The sequence below is a fragment of the Hippocampus bargibanti genome, linkage group LG06 (genome assembly GCF_051943395.1).
Source record: "Hippocampus bargibanti isolate YZ-2025 linkage group LG06, ASM5194339v1, whole genome shotgun sequence".
Lineage (NCBI taxonomy): Eukaryota > Metazoa > Chordata > Actinopteri > Syngnathiformes > Syngnathidae > Hippocampus > Hippocampus bargibanti.
The window spans coordinates 19,187,646-19,207,037 of NC_142739.1; the positions used below are offsets into that span (position 1 = coordinate 19,187,646).

Sequence of the window (19,392 nt, forward strand, 5' to 3'; positions counted from 1 at the left end):
TGCAGTTAATTAAAGTGGTGAATGTATCAAAGAAACAGGTTTAGTAGAATGAGTAAAACTGGAGTGGTGAGCACACCATTCTGCCGTCATTTCAGGTGAGTTCATTACCAATGCCAATAAATTAAAAAATAAAGACAGATTGATGACTGACTGACTGACATTCCCACCACTGCAAAACAAAGCTAACCTTCATGCATCGGGCCAGATGATGATATTTACGCCACACTGTCTCCCTTTCGTACAATGCCAAATAATCAATAACTTAAATGGTCAAACTCAGTATCAACCAAGAAAATAGCTTAATTTTATTATTATTATTTTTACATTCAATTAAGGACAGGTTTGTTTGACGATCTTAAACATTGATCGTGGAGCACAAAAACAATGGAAAACATATGTATTTAAGAAGACAATACCTATTGACAGTCATTTCCCCTTCCAAACAAAATCACAGCCAGTAGAGGGCAGTAATAATTTGAAAACCCAGTCAAACACCCTTTAGAGTACAGAAGAAGAGTATCAACTCCGGAAGAAGTCGTACATTTCATCCGGTAGTTGTCCATGTGCTTGCTGGTTGCTTAGAGTTCTTGTACTGAGCAAGAAGTCAGTAAAATTCAGCGTCGACGACTGAGCTCTTTAAAGGAATAGCGTAACATGAGGCCAGGTAAATAAAATAACATTACATTTTGTAACGTGTTTGTTCTTTAACTGCGTAATGGTTTTCGAATGGCAACGAACCGACACGTGGTCCCGCTTCTCGTCAAACTTCTTAATTTCTTAAACGATACAAGGTCTTTATAAAACCTATCTGTTCTACTTTGTCATATGCTTTAACACGATGCTTTAGAAATTGTGTATGAATTGGTTATCGTGGGATAAATAACTAACAATCATACCTCAACACACGTGTTGCACTTATTGTCAATCATGAACACTGAAATATGTATACCACAATTGCAAATATGCTGGATGGAGATGCTTTTTAATGAATAAATATACACCTTAATAACGCAAAGGCGAACAGTAATAATGATTGATGTTTTTTTCCTTCGTAGATCGACTAAAAACTTAGTCCATATTAAATCGCACCCAAAACTGTTGATCCTTTCAAAACTAATTGTGGCAAAACACACCTAGTGGAGAAGGGCTTTTGTTGCGACAGCTTCAGTATTTTAGTTAGCTACAACTAAATATTTAGGGTCAAGTCATTAATACTATGTTGATAGTTGATCGCAACAAAGGTCCTCTATGTTGTCAACACATCGGGTTTTATCCTGCACAGACCTTCCTTTCATGTCTTCTGCATCCAGCCCTGATTTCGTAGAAAAAAAAATACAACATGCGTATAGTTTCTGCTTCTGGGCAACTGTTGCATTTTTGAAACACAATGCAAATGGTCGATTTCTGATTATATTCCATTGTCTGTGCTCTGCGGGCAGGGTTCTCTCCCCGAGGAGGTCGCGGCAGAGGAGGATTTAGTGACCGCGGAGGGCGAGGAGGTTTTGGTGACCGCGGAGGGCGAGGGGGATTTGGTGACCGCGGAGGGCGAGGAGGATTTGGTGATCGTGGAGGCCGTGGCGGATTCAGAGGAAGAGGTAAGACTTGAGGCATTTCGTTAGTTGAACATTTTAGGTGTACAACACATTGAGAAATTGTCATTTTTTTTCCCTTTCACGTCAATTAAAAAGAATTGTAAGTCCAGATGCTGACGATTGTCCAACCACTCTGATTAATACATTACACTTTGAGATTAAAAGTTTTTCTTCACCTTCTACACAATGGAAAATTCCAATTAAACTATATGAATTAGCATGTATTGTAATTAGTGATGGGAAAATGAGGCATCATGAAGCAATGAGGCTTTCCACCTAAATGGTTCATTTTTTGGCCAATGCATCATGGGGCCTCATTTGCTGTACTGCACTATCATGTGGATAACAAATGTCATAATAGAGAGTGATTAAAATGCTGCCATGGATTAGATGGGGTCAAAATGTATGGAAGATGATTCGGGCTCACTTATCTCAGAATTCAGACTTGAAAGTGACTTTAAAATCATTTCAATCAATTTTTAGATTAAAGTCAGGCTTCTGATGATGATCTTCTTTCCCTTCAAGGGGTCGCCATGATTCACATGTTTGTTATGGCCAAGCTTTGACGTCAGATGACCTTCCTGACACAACCCTCTGTATTTATAATGGTCATCGGCACAGCAGCATTCCAAAAAGCATAACTATACTCACCATTTGAAAAACGGTGGTCAGACCAGGCATGATGTTTGGACTGGAGACAGTGCCACTGAAGAAAAGACAGGAAGCAGAGCTGGAGGTAGCAGAGCTGAAGATGTTGAAGTTTTCTTTGGGAGTGACCAGGTTGGATAGGATCAGGAATGAGTACATTAGAGGGACAACTCATATTAGAGGCGTTGGAGAGAAAGTCAGAGAGGCCAGACTGAGATGGTTTGGACATGTCCTGAGGAGAGAGAGCGACTATATCGGGAAAAGGATGTTGAGCAGGAGAGGCAGGAGACCGAGAGGAAGACCGAAGAGGAGGTTTATGGATGTGGTCAAAGAGGACATGAAGGTAGCTGGTGTGAGGGAAGAGGATGCACAAAACCGGGATAGATGGAGGACATTGATTCGCTGTGGCGACCCCTGAAGGGAAAAGCCGAAAGGAAAAGAAGAGAAGAATACTCACCATTTGATGATGATGATGATACATATCATTTAGAAGCACCTTTCAAAACTAAGTCAGACTTCTGAGAATCATACCAACGTTATTTTTCTTCTTTGCGAGCCCTAATCCTCTTGTGTAAAAATGGCAGGGAGTTGTACTGTGAATGAATGCGTCTGCGTTACTTTTGATGTAGAAAGTTTTGACATTGACACACAAACAAGGAACAAGACCGCTTTTCATTCTATTTTGTTGAGGGGAAGGTGTTCAGTTCTTTTGATCAAAGTCTGCACTTCACCTTTTAAAATATCAGCAAGTAGAAGACACTAAAACAAGGGATACATCGCACTGTCACAGATGTAGTAGTTACATTATATATCCACACTGGTTATTGTAATGTGTACCTTTTTGGGAGATATCTGCTCAAAATGATCCCAGACAGGGGATGTTCTCTTCTTTTTCGTTGTGAACGGTGCATCCAACGCAGAACAAACTCAATTGAAGATGCGAGTTGGGTGCGTCAGTCTCACCTGTAAGCTCATTGTCGTCTCAGTGCACAATTTTATTTCGAATCTTCGAGTGGGTGATGAGGTAGAAATCCCGTCTCGTGGGGCATTGGGCGCAGCCATGTGCGTTCCGAGGCTTTGGGCGCGGCCGCAAGCGAAAGCGACCCACGCCTCGAACCGCACTTCGTGAATTGTTTCGCCTGTTTACTTGACACACCCCTCTGAGCCTCGGCACAGTCGGGCACATCACCAATTGTAACTGAGATTGTTTCACAGTGGAACACACTTGTGTATGTTTTTATGAAATAGATGATTTGACAACTGAAACTTTGTGTAAAATGTAACTTTGTTTGCCCAAGGTGGATTCAGGTCTCCAGAGGGAGGAGGATTCAGGGGTCGTGGGGGAGGCAGAGGTACCCCAAGGGGGAGAGGAGGAAGGGGGGGTCGAGGAGGCTTTGGAGCTGGAAGGAAAGTTTTGGTGGAGCCACATAGACATGAAGGTTGTTCCTCCTGTTTTCATGTTATTTCTTTCTCTCTCTCTCTCTCTCTCTCTCTCTCTCTCTCTCTCTCTCTCTCTCTCTCTCTCTCTCTCTCTCTCTCTCTCTCTCTCTCTCTCTCTCTCTCTCTCTCTCTCTCTCTCTCTCTCTCTCTCTCTCTCTCTCTCTCTCTCTCTCTCTCTCTCTCTCTCTCTCTCTCTCTCTCTCTCTCTCTCTCTCTCTCTCTCTCTCTCTCTCTCTCTCTCTCTCTCTCTCTCTCTCTCTCTCTCTCTCTCTCTATATATATATAAATCAATCTCAATCTTGTATATTTTAGCTCAATGGTGGTGGTAACTCTTGTTTGTCTCCTCAGGGGTGTTCATTTGCAGAGGGAAGGAGGATGCGCTAGTGACCAAGAACATGGTGATAGGAGAATCTGTGTATGGAGAGAAGAGGATGAGTGTAGAGGTGAGTATGAAGTGCATGTTTAGTAAAAATGCATTTCATTCAGTAAAAAGGTTGTTGCGGCAGCCTAATCTGCTGCATTTTTTTTGTACTTTGTCTGTCTATAACTGTGTCAAACAACAAAGAGTGAGGATAAAAGTAATTAAGATTGAATGTGGGTTTCATAACTTTGCTGCTGTAAATTGGGAATTTTGCCATTGTGAGGAGAATAAACGTTTTCTTTTTCTTATTATTCATTAGGAGGGAGAGACGAAGATTGAATATAGAGCATGGAATCCATTTCGATCTAAGCTGGCTGCAGCCATCTTGGGAGGGGTTGACCAGATCCATATAAAACCTGGAGCGAAAGTCATGTACCTGGGGGCTGCCTCGGGTACAACAGTATCTCATGTCTCCGACATTGTTGGACCGGTGAGTGCTGTTCCTCTGTCAGTCACAACTTACACGTTGAATTTTGCTTCTTGCGACAATGATGAATTGAATGTTCATCCCAAGGCCATTAGGATATCAGCTAGGCTTTTTTTCACATGTACATTATTTCATTATAACATTATACATTATTTTATTATGTGTGTATATATATATACATATATATATACACATATATACATATACACATATATATATATATATATATATATATATATATATATATATATATATATATATATATATATATATATATATATATATATATATATATATATATATATATATATATATATATATATATATATATATGTATATATATATATATGTATATGTATATATATATATACATGTATATGTATATATATATATATATATATGTATATATATATATATATATATATGTATATATGTGTGTGTATATATATATATATATATATATATATATATATATACACACACAGTAAAGTCTCGTTATATCGATATCGGATATATCGATAGTCCCGGTTATATCGATACTATTTCTATGCACGCGCGGAGAAAATTACATGCAAACAGGGTCGGATATATCGATAGTCCCGGTTATATCGATGTTTTTCGGACTCCCTTGAATATCGATATGAGACTTTACTGTATATGTATGTATGTGTGTGTGTGTGTGTATATATATATATATATATATATGTATGTGTGTGTGTGTGTGTGTGTGTGTGTGTGTGTGTGTGTGTGTGTATATATATATATATATATATATATATATATATATATATATATATATATATATATATATATATATATATATATATATATGTAATCCTCCATTCTGAAAATAAGGCCAGGCAACACGAAAAAAATGACTGGATGTTTGCACTAACTGTTTACTGTAGCTTGCTCTCACTAATTCTATTATTCTGCAGCTGAGGAGGCGCAAGAATATAATCACCAGCGCCCCCTTTCATGAAGCAGGAGAACTGTGCCTCACCTATGCACAGTTTTGATAAAAAATAAAATAAAAAAAACACTGTAGTACAGTGTTTATAATGTAAAGTGACTCTACATTATATACACTAGCTAAACTGTAGAAATGTAGTTAAAATACAAAAAGTGTTTGAACACTTTAATAGAGATATGCAGAGGGTCAGCAATGGGGTCTCTCTGCCAGCACAGATAGCATAGTCATTGCGCAATCCATAGTGAAGCTCAGCCGGCAGCTGCCTCACCGCTCGTCTCTACTTAGTATTTGAACGGTAAATATGAAAACTATGCGATTTTGAAAAAAAAAATCCAAAAATGGTGAAGTTAATGGAAAATAACTTTAGAGTACAAATCACTAAATAAATATAACTGTTTAATTTATTTTTTCTTTTAATATTTCCATGATGACAGGTGAGGGACTGCATCACCTGCCCCCCCTGACTGCACGTCACTGATACACACACACACACACACATGACCGACCGGGCCCCAGGACCCCGGTATATTACTAGGCTTTTCTGGTTTCAAAAGTTGGCAGGTATGAATTTGGCAACTCCAACCTCACATGATCTTCTTGAAAAACGGCATTCTACATAAAGTTACACACATTAAAATATTGACCAAGAAGGATCGGTTCGATATCACCTAATGATGATATTATCACCACATGTTACATATGCACATGCAATATATTGTGTTGCAGGAGGGGCTGGTGTATGCTGTAGAGTTTTCTCACAGATCAGGTCGTGATCTCCTCAATGTGGCAAAGAAACGCACCAACATCATTCCCATCATTGAAGATGCTCGTCACCCACATAAGTACAGAATGTTGGTCGGTAGGTAGACTCTGCTTATAGAACAACTCAAACCAATCGACTGTAAGGTGTATATCTGTAAATGGCATTTTTTTTCAATGTGAATTGAGCATTTTAGATGTTTTAATTATTTTGTTAAATTAATATTTCTCTTTAAGATTGTTAAATGGATGTTCTTCCCCTATACAGTGCTGGCGAAAAAAAGCATTTGGCACCATTGACTAGTTCTGCATTATTTGAATATTTATCACAACAAAGGTTTTTGCTCATCTAACCAATTGGAATATTACACAGATGCAAGTTGTTCGACCGCTTCTGGAAATGTTTAGCACTGTTTCCAGTCTTATCAATTCGTACATCATGGTTCTGAAACTGATTTGATGAAGACCCAGAATCTTAAAAATGGCCTTGTAACCTATTCCGGACTGATGGATTTCAAGCACTTTTTTTTTCAAATTTCTCTATTTCTTTTGATCCTGGCAGGATGCGTTTGTTTCTTGATACCGTGTAGCCTACTTCACTTCTACTGACAGCTAGTTGTGATTTTTTTTTTTTTTTTTTTTTAATTCAACAAATGTGCTACGCTGTTGCTTGGGAAAGTGAAATCGGCTTTCACAAAACTATTGATAGTCACGGTAAATTAAATTGGTTATTAGAAACTACATTTTGATATTAAAATGCTTTGAACTAAAACCGTGATATGCGATGAATACGCAGAAAAAAACAACTCGAGGAGGAAAACACATTTTCACAGCACTGTCGTGATTTAGGATTCACATTGAACATTGGATTAAAAAAAAATTTAACCCCTCATGGTATATGTATATGAGTTGCCTTAATACTATAGCCTTCTTGGCAACAGGTTAGTTTTGGTATATCTTTGGTGGAATAATTTATCATGCTGTCATCTGTGAGGATTCTAAAATAATGCGCAGTATTGATGAGAGTAAGGACTGATTCGCTGTGGCGACCCCTGACGGGAAAAGCCGAAAGGAAAAGAAGAAGATTGATGAGACTAACACATGCTTTGTTTCTATTTAGGCATGGTGGATGTAATTTTCGCTGACGTTGCCCAGCCAGACCAGACTAGGATTGTTGCCTTGAATGCTCACAACTTCCTGAAGAATGGAGGACACTTTGTCATTTCCATAAAGGTATAGTGCTGACTATGTTCATTTATTATTCTGAATATTGAAGAGGCTATATTGTTTGCCATGACGTACAAGATGAAAAAGAAAACATCTTAGTAGAAATTTGATAGTTTAAAGTTTAGCTTGGCTGGAATTTTCAAACTATATTGAAAGTTTGTATGATTTCTTCCTCACAATTAATGATTAAATGTAGATGAGCTAACACACGAAGCTTGGGGAAATTTAATAATATGAAATGTCAGTTCAGGAGTCGACCCAAACTCGTTTTGATTTTGGTTTTATCAAACACAATACTGTACATCATAACACCAGTCTAACACTTGGGCATCTTTCAATTTTATGTAAACAGGCGAACTGTATCGATTCGACTGCTGCACCAGAGGCTGTGTTTGCCTCAGAAGTAAAGAAGATGACAGCAGAGAATATGAAACCACAGGAGCAGCTCACTCTGGAACCCTATGAAAGAGATCATGCCGTGGTCGTCGGCATCTACAGGTACGTATTCTACTGCGTTTAACAGCTCCATCTGCTGGACAAACCTTGAAGCTAAAAGGTCTCATCAAATGTGCAAGTAAAAATACTGGATATGCAAGTACACAAATGATGCGCTTACTCTCTGGTTGATTGGTACTGGTCTCTCCAATTGTATTTTTTACTCAGATTTTGTAAGGTTGTGGAATTTATTCTCATAAAGGTTTAGTTGTATTACTTGATCTTGAATTCTATCATTACCAATCGATTCCCATAGTCCACACCACCACCAGTAGAATGTTTGTATGCTGCCCTGAGTTACATTCTCCTTTCCTCTATATAAGCAACATGTCGGCACAACATCAGCCAGTCAAGCACAGCGCACATCGAAGTCACAAAACAGCATTTACAGACTTTGGAACCCATTTTGGAGAAATTTTAAGTCTTGACTGCGCCTCACAGTTGTTATGGTACAGTACTTGATTTCTACGTAAATTCACTATGAAATGTAGTGAGAATTCCGTGCAAGTCAAATTAAAAAAAAAAGTCTAGTGTGCGCCCACCAATACTACCGATTGTTTTCCACAAAATTGTTTCTTGTGTATTCATGCAAGTTTCCTACTGGTACCAGACCTGAACAGCTATTGGGAGGTGGATCTCATCATTGTTTGGAAACTGCCCAGTGTTATATTATGACTTTTTCTGTCCTTCCTCAGACCTCCGCCAAAGCAGAAGAAATGAGATGTTGATGGAGCGCAGGGGTAGCGGTACCATGTATAATCTGTTTATTATGACTTTCCTGTCAGTTTTTTAATTAAACTTTTTATTGATCTATAGACATAAAAGTATTGTGAGTATATATCTATCCATGGAGCACCATCAACTCTCCGCATCAAAACAGACATCAACCAATCACCCCGAAAAGGGTTACGTGTCAGTTCTGGGCGTTGCCTCTTCGAATCATCACTGTACGGCTCCCCAACTTTCTAGCAAGACATGTGATACTAAATATTTGGGGGCAGTACATATTGGTTTTCCACTCCTGTAAAACTGTTTGTCTAAAATTGAACTGGTCCATCAGTGCTGTGTTTGGTGTTGAAAAATCACAGTGAGTCCAGCTTTATCTCAATACATAATTTTGAAGTTGAGGGTTTTTGTGTAACTCATATTTTATTTTGTATCGCTGTTTTCTGAATACATTTTCATTATATCCATTTGCTTTCGTCTCTTGCTTGTAATCTTATGAAACTCATTTCGTACAGCATGTATTTTAGAGGGGCGGGGTCTTGAAACAGTAATTGTATAAATTTATTATTATTTTTAGTTTGTCACATATCTGATCTCCCTCTAAAGCTGTTTTAAGGACATACACTCTACACTATAAAACCCATTTTCCTGTAGTGTAATGTTGGTGTGGAATTTACCCCAAAACAAGCTAATTTGTGGTTCAGTCAGTGCAGACACAAATGACGCCCACCAAAATCGTCCCCGAAAGTTACTTGTCATCTCTGAAAAACCGCGACAACATAAGCGAAGCCCAAATTTATTTTGGGACAAAGTGAACGCGGACACTACGAACGCACTGATGAGTGTTAAATTGCAATTTACGAGAGGAACTAAGCAGGCTTCCAATCGCTCCCAAACTTTCTCGAGCACTCGGATTGACCGTCATATTTATACGAATGGTGTTAATGGCCTGAATTTACTGAACACTCGTTAATATAGAACACGTTTCTTGGAATCTTGCAACTACGAGTCGTGTACAGTTTTTGTTTTGGCAGCCATTTTGTGGGAATTTTCTCTGGAACGCGCGGGATCGTGCTTGCTTGGCATCGGGAATGCGCCCCCAATGCAGCCCCTCTCCTTCGACTGATATCAACATCACGGAGGAGATGTCCGGACCACAGCTAGCTTTAGCCGTGTCTGTCAAAATTAAGAGAAGTTTTTTTTCTTAATCTTTGCTTCTACGGTCACCCAGTCTATCGGTTAACTCCTAAAGGCTAAAATGGAGTTTATCGGCTGGCTTCCACTTTAATTCCGATGTCAATGTTTTATTAGCTTGCGTGTGAGCTAATGGCTATCCAATGTTAGCCTTTCACATAACTTAAATAAGCTAACGGGGTTCATGAACCAAGTTGTTCTTTCTATTATCAAATGAGTTAATCGTACGTGTTCACTGAAAACCCCTCAAGAAGATTACACGGACAGGCTGACAGGTTAGGGTTCGAGGTGTCCGTGGTTGACGCGGCGGGCTGCTCACCTCCCCTAAGGCACGGCTAAATGAGTTGCGCCGGTTAACAGATTCCCCCCCCCCTCCACGACACGCTCAATTTGATTTCCAACGAATAGATATTAGCCGCAAACCAATATCGAGTTTTATCGTTAGTGTATTCTTTCGTGTATTGGATTTCTCCGGTGGAAGACGGGCGACTGGGGAAGGGGACTCTGCTCTTGTAGACGGAGGGAGAGTGGGGTTCCGAACATGGCTGCTTCGCGGAACTTGGTTCGACACACCGCCTGAGGTAAGCAGTTGCCGGTCTTAGTTTTCTTTTGGTCATACACCTGTATGCAAAATCGGACGAGTGGTTCCTCAGCGCGTTTGTATATTTGTGCATGATGGTTGACGATCAACGAGGGGCTTGTCGGCAATCTGTAGCATCTCATTTCAGTGGTGCCTGTCAGCCGGCCTTCTGTCATTTCAGCCACTGATAATCGAAAGGGTCATATTCACGATGAAATCGTTTGGATGTGATACAACAGATTGCTTCGGACAATAGAACCCGTCAACTACCCGGACTTGACAGTTTCATAATAACCACGGCACCAGAGATGCGTAATATGATGAATGACTGTCACACAGGTTTCACGTCATGCGGTGTCCTCTAAAATTAGTTATATTAACGCCGCCTCCATCCCGTTAATTTTAAGGATTTATCGTGGCTAACCGATTGTTGAGACGGCTGAATGAGTGATCAAAGCCTTACATAGTCTGATTGATCCACCCGTGTGTGCGTTCAGGCAAGTTTGAGTCAGTGATTGATACTGCGACCTGCCTCAAGTTGCAACGCACTACACTAGGCGTGGAAGAGGTTGCCGGCAGAACAAATCTGGATGATATATGGGATTGTGAATTTTAGCCCCATGTGATGGCTAAAATATGTGGCCGTGCGCTTAACATAGCACACATTCCAAATCTTGTATTTTGGTGCCTCTTGGTGTGTCACGTATGAACCACACATAATCGCGGCTGTCCTCTGTACATTCCGCAGCATTTCATCTGCGAGTTGCTACTCGCTAGCCTAGCAACCGCATCAGCTCCAGCCCGTACCCTGCACTGGAGTAGAGCCGGGAGATGGTTTCCCCATGTACTTGTTTTATGGTCTGCTTGAATTGTCCATTCCCGATGCCCACTGAGATTTCTGAACATAGATTATTGCACAGATTTCTGAACATAGATTATTGCACAGTGCAAGATGCTGCAATGCATATTTGTGTATTCTCAGCTAACCCAGTTTCACAGCTATGATTCACTCTCCGCCTCTTGGCTCATCCTGTTTTATTTCATTGTACTAATGTTTGACAAGTGGAGCGAGGGATACATTCAAATCGACATGCAGTGTATTTCCAAATTGCATTCAACACAAAGAACAAGACTACAAGCCACAGATATAGGATATATGTCAAGAGTGATGTAACTGTTTTCACAGGGTTTGGTGCCTTACTCACTGACCTATTGCCACTTTAGGAAACTGACTACCAACGGCTCTTTAATCATCCATAATTTGGCGTTGTTGAACTTTCAAAATCACATCCAAAGATATACTTTCAGTCTTCAAAACTCGGGTGTCATTGGACCGGTAGTCAATCGTGTAGTAATTCAATCATTTGAATGTACTTTAAAAACACAAATCAATATGTTCAGTTAAGTTCCTCATATTTTCAGAAGTACATCCTAACGCAACCTAAGAGGTGTATTTTTTTTTTGTTTGGCCGTGACTATTACCGCAGAATCAGTTTTAGATTCTCCACACAATGCTGTAATATTGCATTCCACCTACTTTTGACAACCAACCATGATTTAACTTGATTACTGACATGACATGAATTACACAGCGCACAGTGGAACCTTTCAGGTCAAACGATCCATTATCAAAACAGCCTAATTTGTTTCAGGGTCAGACTGGTGCCATAAGAACATTTGATTAATAATGTTTTTAGAGCATTTTTACCGTATGACAATCGACATGCAGTTTAAAAATCCCTCCACTGATAATATTAATAAAAATCCAAACCAAAACTGTAATAATGAGGGCATTGGAAGTGTCAAATGTGTGCCTCTGACATCTCTTTTTAATGTTTGGCATACAAATGGTAATGTTTGAAAATTATTCTCTCATTGAATCCTAATACACAAATTTTGGTACAGTTTGGTGTGTATTTTGCATGTATTTCTTTTAACTACTTATGTTAAAGTAAAGCCCTATTTGTATTTGCACAGTGTTTGGTTTGGTTTGGGTTTAGGTTTGGTTGACTGTTCTTGGGATTGTCATGTTTCAATTGGCAGGAGTAGACTCAACAAGTTAACATCTTTACTATCCGGTCAGCCAAAGTTCCAAATGATGTCTGGAAAAATTGGTTGAGTTGGTATATTATTGCGTTGTCATTCTAATGTGTGGATACACAAACTGTAAAAGACAAAACATACACCCACACAGGCTAATGCTTGCTTTGCCTTAGTTTAAATTAGTTTATTCTTCCTGACTTTGCACCACTGTAGCGTCATTTTCCTCTGATGGCTGTGGTACCAGTGTCTTTTACCAAGATATATTTATGATCCATCCATCCATCCATCCATCCATCCATCCATCCATCCATCCATCCATCCATCCATCCATCCATCCATCCATCCATCCATCCATCCATCTTCCGATCCGCGTATCCTGAAAAGGGTTGTGTGGGGTGCTGGAGTCTATCCCAGCTATCTTTGGGCAGTAGACGGGGGACACCCTGAACAGGTTGCCAGCCAATTGCAGGGAACACAGACGAACAACGATCCATGCTCACACCAAGGGAAAATTCAAATGTTCAATCAGCCTGCTGAAAGTGGAGTACCTGGAGAAAACCCACTAAAACCTGGGGAGAACATGCAAACTCTACACAGGAAGGCTGTAGCTAGAATTGACGGCGGTACTTCTGCATTGTGAGGTCAACTTGCTGTGAGGTCAACTAGTCGACCACCAGGCTGCTCCTATGATGATGATGATGACTTCTCAATTTTTTTTAAGTCTGCATTTTATTAACGGCACTGGCAAAGAATGGGAATCTGGAGTGCCAGGTGAATTATTTGAGAACGGTACACGGTCCCAAGCCCGGAAAAATACAGAGGGTTGTGTCAGGAAGGGCATCCGACGTAAAAGCTTGGCCAAAACAAACATGCAGATCAAACCTCTAAAGATGGAGGTCACTGATTTGCTGTGGCGACCCCGTCAGGGAAAAAGCCGAAAGGAGAAGAAGAAGAAGAAGACATGTAGGTACGATAACTTCAACACTGAACACCCTGCTGCCCATGCCGCTGGGTCTGGTCTCAGCCGAAGGGAACCGGTGATTTCCTTTTTACAAACTTTTGTGAGTTTGTCCTTTGTTTTTTTGTTCACATTAGGTGCTGTTTGTGCTGTTGCTCATCTTGGCTTCTGTGTGTGTGCGCTCGCGCATGTTTTCCTGTGTGTTTCAGGTGTGTGTGTGTGTCTGTGTGTGTGTGTGTGTGTGCTGCTGCGTGCCTGTGCGACCTCTTCAAAATTGACCTTTTTCTTCAAACATACAACAAACAACACAAATGAAGGCTAAAAAAATGTTCTTGAATATGGTGGTAAGCACAATAAAACCTGTGTAAATTTGAGCTAATTTTAATGCACAAACAGCTGGGACACTACAAAAAAAATCAGTTTGGTAGTATGATAGCACTGCACTGACACATATGTTGCATAAGAAACTGTCAGATAGGATGTTACTAATACATGTATTATCACTTGTTCAGTGTGGCTTTTTTGAAACTCAATTTTTTTTCCTGTGGTACTCCACAACTTGTAGTAAGCAGCTTCTTTGCTCTGGGTCAGTTGTGATCTGAGTTGCAAAGTCACTCATTAGTTTCACACCTCTCTCAGCCACATCATTGATCACTTTCACTGACCTCACAAACTTCTGTGCATTCCTGGAGCTGTCATTGTCTTCCCAGGTGTCAGCAGGAGTAGTGAGCCAGTCACATTTCACTCGAAGCACATCAAACAGAAAGTGAGACTCTGGCCCTACCAGGTCTGTGAGAACGGTAGCCGCCTTGATGACAGGAAACACTGGCTTGCCTTTCCTGTAACTCTCAGGTTTCTCTGTTTCTGACAGCTTGACTGCGAACTTCTCTTTTGCAGACTTGGTCATGCTGGCATGTGAACTGAACAAGGTGAATGGCACTAGTTCCTGGGTCAGTTACCAGCAGTGGTTGTTCATTTTCTTGAGAACAGAGTCAGAGCCAGTTCATAGTCATACTGCTTGTATTGCAGCATGTTCTTCATAAGCTGGAGGTCATGGATAGGTGCATCAGCTGCAGATGTGATGGTGGCTGTGGCTGGTGTAGAATAAGGCCAGGAACTTGATCATCCTCTCCAGCAGTGCAACAAATCTCTTCACTGGCCATAACTTAGTGTGGAAAGTGTAAGGTTATCGTACTTGGTTTTGATGAACAGCTTGGTGTTGTCTCAGTGTATTCTGAACCCTCACTAGTACCAGAGCCTTGACTGTTCTCTGGGTCTTCATCACTTGAAATTTTCCCAACTTCTGCTGCTGCAGCAGTCACTGATAACATTCTCTCTTCTCTTTCTTCTCGGAAGCTTTTCCCTCTAGACTTCTTCTCAAACACCTTATCATGAACTGACATGTGTGCCAGGCAAGTGGTCTGTTGGTCCAAGTAGAAATTGACATCCTCTTCCTTGGTCTCCTTTGTGAGCAGCCTCTTGCTTCTTATCTCCTCCACAACATCCTTTGTTCCAATATCAAATAACTTGTCTAAGTCCTTTAGAAAGTTAGCTCGTTTCTCTTCCTCTGGTTTATTATTTGTTCCCTTGTGTTTAACAATTTTCCTGTACTTTTCATGGAGGATCATGAAACGGTTGACTGCATTTGGTCTAGTTAGTGTTTTAATCCTTGCCATATTCCAGAATGGCAAAACAACATCCACTGTATCATGGGCTAAAGACATATTGTCACTGCTGGATTATCATTCCTCAAATGCAGGAAATACTGGAACACCTCGCGATTAGTAGGAAGTTGAGAGCCTCTGATGCTGGAGCTGGGTTGCCCAATGAGATACACATCACTGAATGACCTTGTGGCAGGAGTTGCCACCTTTATTCTCTTTTCAGTTGGTTCATCCCGTTCACTTGTATCGCTGACCACTTTCCCACAGCGTACAGTGAGACCTCAATTTACGAATTTAATTGGTTCCCAGACAGAGTGTGTGAGGCGAAAAGTGTGTATCTAAAAAAAATCCCATAGGAAACCATTAAAATGGGAATAATCCGTTCCCGGGTTTCCATAAAATATACTTTTCAACTAAATAAGCCTTAAAACTACACACAACCTACCTTAAATAATAGAAATAGAAATACACTGCACTATATAATAAAGTCACTTTATTTACATTAGTGATGGTCATTGATGGTTCTTAATTGACACCTGTTGCTTTCTGACTTGTAAGGTCTTACGAAACTGAGGCATCACATTATCATTCATCATGTTGATGATTCTTATAGCCTTTTCTGAATGGAACTGTTAAAATCCTGCACATCAACTGTTGAATGGCCTGCTTCTGCTTGTCCTCTTGAAGGCAAATCAAATTCTCTGTGTTGATGACCTCATTATGGTCAGCAACAAGCCCCTCGATGTCATCTGCATTCACTTCGAGTCCCGTAGGTGCTGGCAGAGATTTTATGACAACAAAAGGCGCGAGTCCGATGATTCCACGGACGTGGAATAAAACGCGACAAAAGAAGGCGGGCGGGGCGAATAAAATGGCACACTCGCGTCTAACAATCACCTCGTGCAAAGCAAACTTTTGGAGCACAAGACATAGCGATGCACCCTGCGTCGTAATCATGTCACTGGTGAGGTGACAGTGACTCGTTGAAATGAAATGAAATTGAAGTGTCGCGAGCGGCAGCCACGCCCGAGCTGTGACACGTGACAATTTAGCGTGACTATTGACACGCTGTTACGGTGTGTGTGAAAGCACTAGCTCTGATTGGCTTACCATGACACATGACTCTACCCTTTAGTCAATCACAATCACTTCTATCGCATCTTTACAGGGGGGTGCGTTCAAGTGTAGCAACACTAAAACGTTGGCAAGTGTTTCTCACCGGCCATTCAGTTAGACAATGCTTTCCAAACAGCCTAGAGTCATAAGAAGTCGTGGGCTATTCTTGAACCTGAACGCACCCCAAGTCTTGGATGACAAACAAACAGAGCAGAGTAGACGTGTTCGGCTGGTAGTTTCTTCAATTTATTCATAATAACGCACCACGTTTGAACTGAGGCTGAACAGTTCGCTGACGAAGCCTCTTGGATAGGAGGCGAAACGTCCGAAACCTTCAAATTTGTACAGATGACGGCTGAAGAAACCTTCTCATCGATGGATCACTCCTGTACGACTGAGAGCTTACACAGACGTACTCTTGAGAATGTATATTTCACATTTTGAATCATTTAATCTTCCTATTGGTGAGATGCATAACCCCAAATTCCATCAAACATTTCTAGACTCAGAAATATTAGCTAACCCAACGTTGACTGAAAATAGATTAGATAATCTTCATTAGTCTCACAATGGAGACATTTACAGCAGCAAAGTTATGAAAGGAAGAGGAAAGGAAAAAGTAGAAGATCAAAATATAGTTGGCGCTGTAAAGGCAGGAGGTATCTTATCCGATCAATTGTAAATAGAGCATCAGTGGGAATAGCCCCATTTAGCCCCATTTGCCCCATTGCACAAGTTAGCTCTGTGAACCACTACCCGACCACGTTACGTAATGTTTGTTTCCGTGTGGAACAAGTCACCCACTAATTCTCCATCTAATATTGGTCACAACTGCTTTCCACAGTTGGACCTCTTCCATCACAGGAATTGCTTCTGTTAAATGTGCCCAAACTTGTGTGCTTTTCTATTTCTGAATTATTTTGTGGTAGATTTTTTGTCCTTCCATTCTATTGTTGGCTAAAATGTTACTTTGGAGTGAGCCTCAGGTATACTGCATATAAGTGGGAGACAAAAGGAGAGGGACCTTCACAATGTACTTTAAAATGGGCATTAAAGTTTTTACCAGTTAATATGAGTGAAATGTAAATACAGAGGGGTGTGTCAGGGAGGGGATTCGATGTAAAGGCTTGGCCAAAACAAACATGCAAATCAAACCTCTTAAGATGGAGGACACTGATTCGCTGTGGCGACCCCTTGAAGGGAACAGCCGAAACGAAAAGAAGAAGATATGAGTGAAATGTCGACGGATACACATCCGTCCATACTTTTGTGGCTGATCATACCAAGTTAACCTCAACTCAATGCAGTTAGAAGTGCATACTCTTATGCCTCTCCATGGAATTGGTCAGCAACGGGAAGCACAAATTTAAAATTTAAAAAAATCTAAAATTTACCAGTAGATGGCTGCGTTGACAAATTCAAATTCAAGAAACACCAACACCAGCAGGTGACACCACCCCAAACCATGACTGACTGGAGAAAAATACATTGGACCTAAAGCAATGTGGATTCTCTGACACCCCTCACATCCTCCAAAATATGGGTCCCCTCTTTCCAAATGAAATGCAAAAATTGCTTTCACCAGAGAGCATGACTGCACCACTCAGCAGCAATCCAGTCCCTTTTGTCTTTAGGCCCAGACGAGACGTTTCTGAGTGTTTATTGTTCAAGAGTGACTTGACATCAGGAACGTGACAGCTGTAAACCATTTCTAGCATACGTCTATGCTTGGTGAATCCTGAAGCTCAGACTTCAAATGCAGTCCACCCTTTGTAAATCTCCCCCACATTTTTGAATCGTTTTCTATCACAATCTTCTCCAGGGCGCAGTTGTCCGTATTCCTCGGACAATTTTTCCACCACATCTTTTATTTCCTTTCAGCTGTCAATTAATGTGCTTGGAAACAAAATTCTGAACAGCTAACCTATTTTGCAATGACCTTTTATGTCTTGCCCTCCTTGTGCAAGGTGTCAATGATGGTCTTTTGGACAACTGTCAGGTCAGCAGTCTTCCCCATGATTGTGTCATCTAGAGCAGAGGTTCCCAACCCCGGGCAGCGGACCAGTACCGGTCCGTGGGTCATTTGGTACCGGGCCACGCAGAAAGAATAAATAATTTACATAAAATGAAAAATTACCAGATTACATGCGTCTATGACTTACTCTTGACGCATGTCAAAACGCTTGTCTAGGTCACGTGATACATACCGCTAAAATTAGCCCACCGTAAGCTAGCAAAATGAGTAAAGAACAAACGTCTTATTTTGTTGTATTTATACGCCGGTCCATGAAAATATTGTCTGACATTAAACCAGTCTGTGACGCAGAAAAGGTTGGGGACCACTGCTCTAGAGAACTAGACTGGCAGACCATACCCAGGCCTTTGCAGGTGTTTCGGTGTAATTGGCTGATTGAAACTCACCACGTCTTCAACACCGAACCTTTTCACAATTTTCTAATTTTATGTAATAGAGAATCTAAAAACTGAAATAATTATCCACATTTAAACGTATTAACACTTTAAATTTGTCAGTCTGTGTCGAACAACTGTATGTGTTACAGAAATGTGTGTGTGCGTGTATGTCTGTGTGCATGTCTGTAAATTAATAAGGCTGACAAAATTATCTACTGTCAACAGTGAATATTACATTGCGTTTTGAGTGTTTATGTATTTAGTCAGACATTTGAGTGAGACACTTGGGCTTTTGCTTGACTGAGGAACTTTGTCGTTGTTGGTGGCAGTGAGTCAACTGCTGTGATCAAGCTGGTTGGCTCCTTTTTAACTGTTTCAAAAACTCACATATCCCTTGAAATGCCTTCACGTAACTACAGGCACAGACGTAGCCCCACTTGAGAGTCACTGAATGAATCTATAATGATAGTTTGACAGGGCGGCCTCGTAGTCGGTGATTATCATGCCGATTTCATGGGTACCAGGTTCAAGTCCTACTCCAACCTCCTTGTGTTGAGTTTCCTCCCACATTCAAAAAAATATGCAAAGCAGGCTGATTGCACACTCCAAATTGTCCCTTGGTGTGAGTGTAAGCATGTGTGAGTTGGTTGTGTCTGTGTGCCCTGCGTTTGGCTGTCAACCGGTTCAGGGTGCCCCCCCCCACCACCACCACTAGCC

The 19,392-nt window shown here is 40.7% G+C and overlaps 2 protein-coding genes across 2 annotated transcripts in view; both read left to right on the forward strand.

Moving 5' to 3' along the window:
• The first annotated feature begins 527 nt into the window (after positions 1–527).
• Positions 528–9,175, forward strand: fbl (fibrillarin rRNA 2'-O-methyltransferase). The gene is made up of 9 exons (XM_088998100.1): positions 528–664; positions 1,440–1,595; positions 3,539–3,679; positions 4,029–4,123; positions 4,361–4,531; positions 6,228–6,360; positions 7,381–7,493; positions 7,840–7,985; positions 8,678–9,175. Exons 1-9 carry the CDS (start codon positions 655–657, stop codon positions 8,700–8,702), a joined length of 990 nt encoding a protein of 329 aa, XP_088854226.1. The 5' UTR covers positions 528–654; the 3' UTR covers positions 8,703–9,175.
• Positions 9,176–9,603: 428 nt separating this feature from the next.
• The window catches only part of dyrk1b (dual specificity tyrosine phosphorylation regulated kinase 1B), a 65,690-nt gene continuing 55,901 nt past the window's right edge, over positions 9,604–19,392 (forward strand). Inside the window, exon 1 of the mRNA XM_088998099.1 lies at positions 9,604–10,483. The gene's annotated coding sequence lies outside the window, so the exon portion shown is untranslated. The remainder of the gene's footprint in view (positions 10,484–19,392) is intronic.

Coding starts and splice junctions, on each gene's coding strand:
- fbl (XM_088998100.1), top strand. Junction 4,124..4,360: donor AGAAGAGGATGAGTGTAGAG/GTGAGTATGAAG, acceptor ATTATTCATTAG/GAGGGAGAGACGAAGATTGA. Junction 6,361..7,380: donor TAAGTACAGAATGTTGGTCG/GTAGGTAGACTC, acceptor GTTTCTATTTAG/GCATGGTGGATGTAATTTTC.